This window comes from Trachurus japonicus, chromosome 8, assembly GCF_045865225.1.
Source record: "Trachurus japonicus isolate A0001 chromosome 8, Traja_1.0".
Lineage (NCBI taxonomy): Eukaryota > Metazoa > Chordata > Actinopteri > Carangiformes > Carangidae > Trachurus > Trachurus japonicus.
In genome coordinates this window covers 17,066,127-17,078,660 of record NC_140914.1, presented here as the reverse complement: position 1 = coordinate 17,078,660, position 12,534 = coordinate 17,066,127, and the positions used below count along the sequence as shown (strand labels likewise).

The 12,534-nt window shown below is 39.8% G+C and overlaps 1 protein-coding gene across 2 annotated transcripts in view; it reads left to right on the top strand.

Moving 5' to 3' along the window:
* Window positions 1–12,534, top strand: part of prkcab (protein kinase C, alpha, b) — a 128,843-nt gene that overhangs the window by 101,252 nt on the left and 15,057 nt on the right. Inside the window, exons 6-11 of one of the 2 annotated variants that reach the window (XM_085784297.1) lie at window positions 2,977–3,133; window positions 3,305–3,439; window positions 4,825–4,918; window positions 8,494–8,523; window positions 11,975–12,115; window positions 12,240–12,413. In XM_085784297.1, coding sequence (XP_085640423.1) covers window positions 2,977–3,133; window positions 3,305–3,439; window positions 4,825–4,918; window positions 8,494–8,523; window positions 11,975–12,115; window positions 12,240–12,413 — 731 coding nt within the window. The remainder of the gene's footprint in view (window positions 1–2,976; window positions 3,134–3,304; window positions 3,440–4,824; window positions 4,919–8,493; window positions 8,524–11,974; window positions 12,116–12,239; window positions 12,414–12,534) is intronic. The other variant, XM_085784298.1, reaches the window with a different exon arrangement.

Below are 12,534 nucleotides of genomic sequence, written 5' to 3'. Positions count from 1 at the left end.
AGTTCAGACCTGCTGGAGAGAGAGAAGCTGTTGATTGATGATGATGTTTTCTGGAAGTGCGGGGAATAACACTTTTAATTTAATTCAATTTAATCTATCTGTGATATGACAACAACACAACTGTTTTGCGGAAGTAATAGCTGGAACTTCGTCATTCATTATCTCTAAACTACAGAAGATCTCGGCTCTAAAAGTGTCTGCTAAGCACCATTTCACATTATTGTGCCGTATTTCTCGATACTTTCTTGAAAAAGCAGAACATTTCACTTCATGTGCCACAGACAGTGGACGCTTGGCCTCTTCATGCAGCCTCTAATCAGCCTCTAACTGAATTAACAGAAACATATTGCGTTGGTTTTACAGAAAACAAGTGACAAAGGCAAAACACACACAAGCAGGAGAAAGAAAAAAACACACTAATTTTATTGGTAACTACCTCATAAGGAGTGAAGAGAGGGGAGGGTACAGAAGGAAGGCAAGCAGCTCTTGTATCTAAGCAACAACAGACAGCAGAGATGGTCCTTGATCACTACTGATGGTGACGGTTCAGTGTGTGTGTGTGTGTGTGTGTGTGTGTGTGAGTGAGAGAGAGAAAGCACATATACATTTACTACTGTATGTTTTGGCTATTAATGGTCATCATCCGTTTTCATACATGTGTTCATCTGCATGTGTGTGTGTGTGTGTGTGTGTGTGTGTATGAGTATGTGTTTGTCACTATAGGGTTGAAGTTGCTGTGGTGTTTATTTGGCGCCAGTGTTGCCATGGCAGTGACTGATGCCTATAACGCCGCCGCAGCCAGAAGAGGGGAGGATTTAGATGAGAACGTGGGACGCTGAGATTTTCCTTCTGCTGCTAATGCTTAATATTGTGTGTAACAGTATCTCTGTGTGTGTGTGTGTGTGTGTGTGTGTGTGTGTGTGTGTGTGTGTGTGGGCTTGTGGGAGAGAGAGAGAAAGAGTGAGACAGAAAGAGAGAGACCAAAAAAGACAGGAGGGGGGATTAGCTGAGTATTTGAATTGGATAAAAAGTGAACTATAAGGCTGAAGCAACACACTGATGAACGAGGTAAAAGCCTATTCACGCTGGATTCTTTGATTTCGTCAGATATAGAAATAATGAATAAGCAGACCCTACATTGCCCTCTACTGCTTGAATCTAGAATGAAACAAAAGTGACGTGTGAAAAGTTGAAACCCTATGTATGGTTGTAACAGATTCAACATACACTAGGTCTATCTTACATAATGTTATGGTTATAATAAATGGGTGTTTTGCTTCTTAAAAGTTTGTATTTAGTTGAATTACATTTGAATCCAAGCTCCAATATCCCTTATTTGTTTTGCTTGTACATTCCCTCTTATTGTTGATTTTTTCCGTACGCAGTCACAAAGAGAAAGATTAGGGGCCCTTCAGAAAAGAAAACATTTGTTCTGTTTTTTTCAATGGACACAGAAAAAAAACGCTGATTGATCAGGCAACTAATGATTGTTAAGTAATTGATCAATTTTGAAAATATATAAATAATATAAAATCCAAATTCATGTATTAAAACTCAAATTGAAATTGATTGATGTGTCTGATCAGCAGTCCAAAAGCACATAATAATCATTTTAATATCATGAGAGACTCAGAAAACTACCACAAAGTGGCTTGTCGTCATATTTTGCATCAAAACAGACTAATTTTGACTATTGACTCAGGTATGATTTCATCTTTATTTTGAGTATTTTCCTAATACGTAACTCTGAACTGCCTTACAAACCTCACAGTCTCAGGCAGCGATGGAAACAACTGCATGTCAAAATACATCCAATTAAATCTCACAAAGACGGAGAGATGGAGACTAAAATGAGCTGCAGTGACTCTGCATGACATTTCTCTGATGTTTGTGCAGGCTTTGTATTCAGCCCTGGAATATTTATGCTTAAGATCTAAAATACATTACCTCTGTTTTAATGAAGAATCTCAGCAAACGTGTCCTTGTGTGAAAGTTCACACTGACTCTCTGAAACATTCAGTTGTGCAGCTTTTCCCTCTTGCACTGTGGCTGATTACATTTAAATATGCAGAGAGAGGAAGCTGTAGCTGCTAAACACAGTTTTAGAGGATCCTCTTCCTGCTCTCCGTCTGTGTTAGTTTTGTTGTTTATTAGCTTCTTTCTTTCTTTCTTTCTTTCTTTCTTTCTTAGCCATTATGTGTGGTTCCATTCATTCATATTGTCCTTTAGCTGCCATTTGTTTAGGTTCACGTCATGTTGCTAAGTGGGGCAGTGGTGGAGTCGGCCCATTTGGCCATTTACAGTAGATGTTGTCGCCATGGTGAAGGTTGCGTGCTCATGCCGCCCCGTCCCCCTACTCCCGTTGCTATGTTACCTTTTTTTTTTTTTCTTTTTTTTTTTTTTCATTTGTCAGTTGCAAGAAAATGTCACACCTCCCTCCCATTATCTGCTCACCTACTGCCTGACCACAGGAGACTCACTCTACTACTGTACAAGAGATCCCTCACACATTATCACCTGTCTTGTTTAAGTGATGTACAGCAGACTGGGGAAGACACTTTCAGGCCAGTTATTCTTTTCAGGTTTTCTGGTTTTTGTTGTTTTTTTGCGTGTGTGCCTGCGCCCTAACACCCACCAGTGTTACAATCCTGTTAGTGTTGTTTCACACTGTCAACTTCAAGTGAATTTTGACAGCATGTTTTGCTTCACAGCACCTGTTAGCAGCATATGTTTCTGCTGATCTGTTGAGCCATGAGCTGAGGAACTGAGAACAAAACACCATGTCAAGAGAGGAAACTTTGGTGAAGCTGAAGCTAAGAGCATCTCGGTTTGCTCCGTTGGCCTTGGGCTGATTTACTATGACTCAGCGCTCTGTTTTTAATCCCTGAGTCATTGTGGAGTCACAAAGTCTCTGAATCCAGTTGAGGACTCAAACACACATATGTTGACAGTTTCTGCCTTCTCCCCTTCTTCCAGTGGGTGAAGCCAGGAACCTGATTCCTATGGATCCAAATGGTTTATCGGACCCGTATGTTAAACTCAAGCTCATCCCAGACCCAAAGAATGAGACCAAACAGAAGACCAGGACCATCCGTTCATCTCTCAACCCCTGCTGGAACGAGTCCTTCACCTTGTGAGTCAGGTCAAGCCTGTGTGTCTGTGTCTGCTGATTACGTGGGGAGACATAACTATTTAAGACTTATATTAACACAAAAATATCGCTTACTTCTGCTTTAACACACAGCAGAGGGAATACAGTAAAACTTTTGTTCCTGTTTGTGTTTGTGTGTGTGTGTGTTCTCAGCAAGCTGAAAGCATCAGATAAGGACCGTCGTCTGTCCATTGAGGTGTGGGACTGGGACCGGACCACCAGGAATGACTTCATGGGCTCCATGTCTTTTGGAGTGTCCGAGCTCATCAAAGCTACCAACTGTGGATGGTCAGTCAATTCTCCGTCCCGTCCATGTCCACTCATTTCAACAGTTTAGGTCTTGTTAAAGTTGGCATCTCCATCCACCCACATTCACCCTGTTGAGAAATCAGAATTACATTACAACCCTGTAGTTTGCCAAGTATTTTACCACTGTCATGACCAGTGTTGATACTGAAGAACAAGTTTTCTTTTCACATTGCTTGTAACTTTTAATTCTCATCACCTTTATTTAAAGTAATCAGGTCGAGTTGAGATTGAGAACTTTGATTTAAAGACGATTAAAAGACGTGAAAATATAATACAGGGTACTGAATATGAGGATACTGAACAACAAAGTACCACAGACACAGAGTGTGTGACTGATAACTCAAAAAAACATGCTACAAAGGAAAAGATGGGACAAAATGATCATTAAAATAACTTCTGTTGATTACTGTGCTGGAAATCGTTCCACTGTTGCTCTGAGAGCACTCAATACTCAAATTAAAAGCAGTAATTACAAATTCAGATCAGATCCAGGGAACATGCAGTAGAAACACGTCTTATGATATCAGAAACACCGCTCTGTGAAGGTGTCTCTTCATATTTCTGTAAAGGTTTGAAGGTCAGGTTCTTTCAACAAGTTCTTTGAACTTGAAGGAATGCAAGTATAAGTGATGCGTTTACAGCAAGTAAATGATTTGATAGAGGGAAGGAATGTGATACTGCAGCTTTATTGTAGACAGTTTTATTCCATATACTTTCTCAGTGCTGCTCAGTCTGACAACTTGTTTAGTCGATACTTCAGTGTGACCATCAGCCGCCGCTGCAGACCGAGGGCAGCTCCATTCACTCTGACACACAGCACCTGCTGCCGTCACTTCCTCGTCTCACTGTCTCTGCGTCCCTGCTTTGTCTCGTCCTGACAAACACAAACTCACAGAGATGTCACAGTCGCTGTCTCGTGGTGGACCATGTTAGCATTCCTGCCCCCGGTCTGGCCTAAACCGAGCCTGATGGACCGCCGCTGTGTGTACAGCTGGAGGCTCCAGGAAATACCTGCGTGTAAAAGCGCCTGGCACAGGGCGGCTCGGAAAACCACCACAATGCGTCTATGTGCCTGTTGATCTGCGTATTGTACTGTATTCTCTGGGTCATTAGACAAGTTGCCAGAGGATGTGTGCAATAGAGAGGAAGCAGAGTCAAGCTGGCACTGCTGACAGAGCAGAGCTTGCAAATACTCAGAGAAGGGGAATCAGCAGCTACTTGTGACTGAAGTGGTGCAGAAAAACAAAGATTTACTATATATGGCTGCGTGGGTGGACAGAGGGAGAAGTGCATGGATGGATGATGGATAGATAGTAAATATGTGAAATACTGTACGTTTATTTGTTTTTATTCATCTCTTTCAGGTACAAGTTGCTGAACCAGGAGGAGGGAGAGTACTACAACGTTCCCATCCCCGAGGTAGACGACGTCAACCTGGAGCTCCGACAGAAGTTTGAGGTGAGGAACGGTCACAGGGGTTGAATCAGATTATTATGAGTTTGTAACGCTGAATGAAAGCATAAGTAGATTTTCTTTTTCTTTTTTTTCCCCACATATCGCAGTCATATTACTAACAAAATGTGTTCCCTTTTGCCTGTCACCATGGTAACCCCGTCCTGTTCCCGCTTGTGCTATACACCCTGAGCGGCAGAGAGGGAGAGGACTTTCTCCTGGCATTAAGAGTGGATGTTCTCGATTTTGAAGGAATATTTCATGTTTTGGCACAAAGTCTGTGTTGATGGAATAAAAAAAGCGACGAAAACAAAAACAAACTGAACACATTTTCTTTTTTTTTTTAAATGTAGGTCCCTGAAATGGTTTCTCATTACTGTACTTTTACACGTTTTTAACAGAATAAAACAATCCTTCAAATAAACAGAAAGTAAATCATGATAATGTTAATAATACAGGCAGCACAAACAACAACAAAAAAACAATTTCCAGCAATCCATATGTAAGAAGAGCAAGTATAGTGACACATAATAATAATTCATAACACTTAACCTGTTATTGTAGAAGGTGCAGACATGAGCACTCAGCTCAGTTATCAGCGTTATAAAGATAAACATCAAAGTGTATATCTGTGGTTGTTATTGCAGAGTGACAAGTAGACGAAGATGACCCACCATCAAAAGTTGTGTGTCACTGTTTAGACTGGGCTGTACTCAGCTAACACATCTGAGAAGTGACACAGAGGGGGAATAATGCCAGTGACTGTCTAAACGAAGCCCAGCAGGGGGTTTTATGGATGTCAAAAGAACAGCTTTAAGGCTCTTACTGTAATTCCTTGGCCTCATTGGACTCCAGTGTAAGCTATTTCCAGCACAGCACGTGTCTGCAATTGCTACATTGACAATGCGAGCTGGCAAAGTTTCCTCCATTTCTTATTGTCATTACTAACACATACACTGAAAAAGTCTACATTCAAAGTGAAAGTGAAGTGAACTTGTTGTCAATGTAGTCAAAGTAGTGTGATGATGGTGATTGCCCTATTATTAGTAGGGAGGGTAAGCCCAAAAAAAAGGCATTTTAAAAACAAGTGAGATCACACTTTGTATCCGAAATAAACATGTTTTTAAAATGCCTTTTTTTAATTGAGAAAACGCATGTTAAAAGCACATTGCATTTAGAATGTCCATATAAACTCAGGCAGATCACCTGATGCCTTCAGCTCCTGGATGTTATCTACAGCTTCTGAGACAACATGCAGCTGCTTGTATGACAGGATATTGGGTTTTATTAATGTAAAAACATTAATAAAACTGTACTGATACTGATTTGTTGAACATCAGACGGAGTGCAACAGATATAGCCTACAAGTAGTTAAATAATAAGATGTAATTCATACCACAGTAGTGTCAGGAAAGACCAAATAGCCAAATATTGTGTTGGTCAAAATATAGGCCTACCTAGAACTACCGTAGTTACTGCTTGTGTATGTTGATTTTAAAAAGGTGAATTTACATGTATGACCCATTCTGGGTCATATTAGAAGTCAACTTAAAGTCAAAGGAAAAATGTTTTTACTGTTCTCAAATATAAAAATGGATCACATTGGACCCTCTACGTTATTTAAAGCTTATATAACCTGATACTGAATACATTTTACATTGTGCTCCTAAAGTAAACTGACAATTTTTAGTGTAGAACGCCCTTAGTAAGCAATGTTCAGCTTTTATATACATATAGGGAAGTTTAGGTTCGCAGCTCTCACATAAAGCATATGATTAGGACTGACTTATTTCACCTGTACCGTATCGCTGGCTAAGATCCTCTCTCAGAGTAATGCTGAGAAACTGGTAAGCTTCATTATTTTGGTAGATTTTTACTTTTGTGAATACTTGTTAATGCTCATCTTATCAATCTCATGATGTTACAATATCTGTATTTCTTATTTCAAATTAGCCATAATGGAATGTCTTGACTGGACTTTATGCTTCCTATGTCAGTCCACCCTACAGATTGAAAGGCATTAGATCCCTGTTCATCATTCAAATTGAGAAACAATCCTGACATATTGCAATCATGTCACAAATAAGCTGTAGATCACATCCAGGAGCTGAAAACATTGAGGTTTATATGGACTTTCTAAATGGAATGTGCTTTTAACATGCGTTTTCTCAATTAAAAAAAGGCATTTTAAAAATGTGTTTATTTCGGATACAAAGTGTGATCTCACTTGTGTCTTAGGATAGATTTATTTGTATGACCCTAAGGTACTTCCATGCCAAAGGGGACCTTTGCATCATGACTTGAAGTCAAAAGTCGCTTAACCTCCCGACTAATTATATGCCACAGACCTCCATTGTTGTCCAAGAGCTATTAAAACATCTACACAGTAGCACTGGTTGACCTGTCTCTGAAGGTCTGGGGGGACAGACTCACGCCGACCCATGAGAATTTGTTGACATTAAAAAGGTAAAAGAAAAATATATGATATACAGATAATAGACATATGATAGACAGAGAATAGCCGACTTTGTTTTCTAATCCAACCCAAGGAGAACCACGTTATGGAGCTCTAACGTAAAATACTTTTTTTCTTCTTAATTTCATTTTTCATCAGCAGCATCTTTTGATTTCTTCCCGGTGACATTGTTTCAGTCGGTTTAATCCAGTTTACTACAAGTCATCACCATCATCCCTGGCAACTGCTTAATCCAGTACAGAGAAACTCAGTGGGAATCGAACACATTCATAGGGACAACATAAGGAAATGCGGCCATACTTGAGTGCTGATTTGAAGTCTGTGATGTGCTTGAGAAATGTCTAGTTTGAATTTTACCACACTATATAATCTAATTTAATATTAAATATTTGTGATGGAGTCCATCTGCAGTTCGTTTTGAATGACAGCATGTTATTTATTTGTAGTAGGACAATAAATGAAAAAACCAAACACAGGTATGGTCCTTTAATCATGACCAAAGAAACATTTTTTTGCAACTAACGCTCACTCTCTAGTGGCCGGTCTGTTTACTGCAGCTGTCTGTCTAGATGGTTTCTATTTCTGCACCACAAGAGAGCATAAATAGAGCTCACATCATCACCCCCACCCCACTATTAATAACACACAGGTAAAAGGTAAAAATGCTGTATGGAAGCGAAGGGAAGGAAACAGGAATGAGGGCAGTTTTATTAAAGCCCGGCTCAGGTGTTTTAATATGAAAATGTCATCTGCTCACAGCAAGACACTGAGCCTTGTTGTTTCAAATTTTCTGCTTGTCGTCATACTGTATAACATTGACCTTGACTTTCCTCTGAGGCTGCCGTCTTCACACAACTGTGTGGTTGCCGTGGAAACTAGTGCAAGATACAGAGATGCAGCCAGATGTGACAGAAAAGGAATTAATCAGCGTTCTACAGTAGTCATCATCATGCTTGTTGTTGATTCATTGTATTTTTCTAAACCATGTTTTAGTTTCAGGATTTCTCCATGTGTTATGTTTTGTTTTGTTTTTTACAGCCAGACTCGCACGCACACACCAACTGCTAAGCTTTTGACTAATAAGTGAGTTTCTTCTTTCTTCTAGGCCTGCCAGTTAAATATCCACTATCTCAAGGTAGCTCTCCTGCCTGCTCCGTCTCCACTTTCTTCACTCCCAGCTTGCATCACACTCACTTTACTTACTTTATTAGGATTGTTTGTGGATCTCTCAAGAGCTTCCACAAATCAATCTGATTTACTAACAAAGGCTCAACACAGCAGCACATAGTTGAACCAGTGCACACTAAATTACAGTAATGTTTCATCGCTGTATTGCTCTAACTGCTTGCATTAACTTTTTCCTGCTCTGTCTCAGTTTTTTAATCACACACATATTAAAGGGATAGTAGCATTTTTTTAAAGTGGGGTTGTATGATCTACAAATAGCCCGTAAGTACTTTAATTGCAGTAGAAGATTCTCTGCACTCCTCCCGTTAGCAGCGCCAGCCCATAGCCCTGCCCAGAGATTTACAACATACAGTGTTGTGAATGGACCCAAAGAAACGGCCTATTTTTGCGGCCTAAAAGAGGTTTTACCTGAAAAAAATACACAGTTCCTTTGTTTGCTATAATATATTTTTCTCCAGGCCTTCAAAGTGCAGGAAAAATGCAGTTTTTATTTGGACCTAACCAACTCACGTATCCCTCCGGCCCAGGGTTAGCGCCCGCCGATCAGCAGTTGGTTAGCTCCAAATAAAAACTGTGTTTTTCCTGCACTTTGAAGGGCTATAATATATTATAGCGAACAATGGAACTGTGTATTTTTTTTTCAGGTAAAACCTCTTTTAGGCCACGAAAATAGGCCGTTTCTTTGGGTCCATTCACAACAATGTATGTTGTAAATCTCTGGGCAGGGCTATGGGCTGGCGTTGCTAACGGGAGGAGTGCAGAGAGTCTTCTACTGCAATTAAAGTACTTAGAGGCTATTTGTAGATCATACAACCCCACTTTAAAAAAAATGCTACTATCCCTTTAATTTAAGAGATATTGAGGACACATATAGCATCTGCTGCCAATGGTTAAAATGGCAAAACCAGACAAAGTTTCACCATAATTACGAATATACAATTTGAATAAAAGAGCTGCTGTATAAACTTTCTATCCGACACACAAACACTAAACAGCATCGTTGTTAGTAAATTTGTGAACCACCGCCTCTGGTGGTGTCTCCTACAGTGTGGTCCGCAGCCCGCCTTCTACTAGTCCGATCTGGACTATAGAAGGCTGTTAGGACATGAAGCATGGACTCACTTCTTCTCAGTAACTGTTTGAATGAATAGACACACAGGGTCTTGGTGTGCATGCTAAATCTGTCCACATGGTGGCAGTGTTATATTTACTATGACACTGATGCGTGGCTGTATGATACGTATGTGTTTGAATCCAACTCTTGTGTGGTTACTGACATAAATATCCCAACTTTTGATTGATTGTGTTGAAGCAGGTACTGTACATGTGGTTTTGTGGACTGCTTGTATATAATGTGAAGTTTTCTCATTTTCATATATGTTAGATATGCAACGTTTGTTTGTAAAGTGCGTTCTGGACATGTCTCTGTGGTGCACAGGTGATGATGTGAGCACAGGATCAACATATTGTTCAAATGTCAGAAGAAATGACAGAAGAAATTTGATTTTTTTATTTTTATTTTTTTCATTTCTGTGTTTTCTGTCTTTTGAAGAATTAAAGGTGAAAATCTTGTATTTTCCAAGTTTAAAAAAAAAGAGAAAAGACAAGAAAACAATCAGATAAACATTTTTGGTAACACTTTACAATAAGGGTCCCTTAATTAACGTTAGTTAGTACATTATTAAGCATTATTATATAAACTAATGTGTTAATTAATGCTGAGTAATGCATACATAATGATAACTAATTACATTATTCAACTTTTAAATGTATTAACTAACTTTTAGTAGTGAACATTAATTAACTGTTTACTAATAGGCTACATTAATTAATGTGTTTCCTAATCCTAAGTAATACATAATAATGATTGTTAATATTTCTGTTAACAGTTAATTAATGCTTAATAATGTACTAACTAATGTTAATTAAGGGACCCTTATTGTAAAGTGTTTTTTTTTTTACTTTTCATCGTTTTGGGTCCTCTCAGACTTGCTGTTGGCTGGGTGAGGAACCACAGGTTTTGCCACATGCATCCTAGGGTAATAACTGAAGGATGTGAAATTGATAACTGATGATACAAAACCTTAATTATGCTTTTAAAAACACACATGTTAAACTGTAGGCATATGCATCCTTTATTTTTCTTCTATTTGCAACCTTGTTGTTGTTTGACATCTGTGTGTTTGAAACCTGCTCATTTTCTATCCAGCTGTCTCCTCTTGGACTCATCACCCCTGAAAGTAATTAACTCTAATTGACTAGTGTATTTGGTAGCGTATTATAGAGCCAATGATATTCCCTCTCTAACTAGTTAATGTGATTGTCAGTCTGCTGTTGATGTGTGTAGACGTACTGGCACTTACTCCTAGTCAAATATGTGTCACAGATAATAATGCAGAGTGTATTGTCAGTCAGAGGTAGAGAAACGGTTGGCCTGGCAACAGCCAACAGTCTATACCCCACCGGTCGCCTGTTTTCTCCGCTCTGGCTGGCATGAATAGAGAACCGCTGGGGCCGTGGAGGGAAGCTGGCAGGGTCCTAATTGCCCTTTTTGTTCAAAGACACTTGGCAGGCCAGTCATTGTAACAACAGGGAACCTCGCAACACTGGCACCCCCCTGCTGACCGCCCCCCCCTCCTCGCAATTCCCCCACATCGCACCAGCGAAGTGAGACCCTGCTGAATGTCTGCGAGGATGTCGGGATGTAACAAGTGGCACGTCAGTGAAAAAAAACTAGATTATTGTGTTTTCTCTGCAAAGAACAGAGAAGCTCCATGTTGCTTAAGCAGATGTTTGATGGTGAAGAATACTGGTGTCAACCTGGTAGCAAGTGATAATGTAATAACTACTAAATCACAGTGCATATCTTAATGTATTTGAATAAAATAGCCAGCATGCAAAAATAAAAATATCCTAAAGGGAACTGAAAATGCAATAATGCTCATTTAATATATTTTAAAACCACAATAGTTTCATGTTGCACATCATAATCACTGATTCTTTAAATGTTTTATTGCATCATGATTCGTTGACAGGTTCTTGCATTTTCAGTCTATTTAGAGAGATATTTTTATTACATTGTAAAAATGCTTTCGTGGTCATTACATTATCAGCTTCTGACTCCAGCATGCAGACTGGCAAAATGCCCCATTGAAGTCCTATGGGAGGAGGAGGCATCAAACTGTAGAAGCACAAAAGAGGAATGTGCAAATAACTCAAAATTTCCCCTGAGATTTTCTTCATGTTTTTGGATTTGCTTTTCTTTCTTTTCTTTTTTTTTTTTGCTATAATATTGTGTCTGTAAAGTCTCTTGTGAGACACCCACAGGAGACGACACGTTCAAATCTGCAACATGCTCTTCATTTTAATGCCATTTCTATTGCATGTGTGTCGTACAGAAAGCCAAGCTGGGCCACGGTAAGAAAGTGATCACGCCGTCAGATCACCGGCGGTTCAGCCTGCCTTCAGGTAACATGGACCGGGTCCGACTCAGCGACTTCAACTTCCTGGCCTTGCTAGGGAAGGGCAGCTTCGGCAAGGTGAGGCCCCACAAACACGGTGTGACGGGACAGAAATGACTCTAATGCTTCTTCTTTAGTTCTTCGGGGGCCAAGATTTTTTCATTTTGACCTTTGACCTGTGGCGTCTTATGTTCGACTATAGGTGATGTTGGCAGAGATGAAGTCAACGGAGGAGCTGTACGCCATCAAGATCCTGAAGAAAGACGTGGTGATCCAGGATGACGATGTTGAATGTACGATGGTGGAGAAAAGAGTCTTGGCCCAGCGAGACAAACCGCCTTTTCTCACGCAGCTCCACTCCTGCTTCCAGACTGTGGTGTGTAGAAACCTCTCAGGCACACTCACACCTGTTGAAGCACAAACACACAGACTCCATAAAAAAAGTCATTTTGCTTGATTTAAAGGGTGCCATTATGTTCCCTCATTTTTTCATCAGC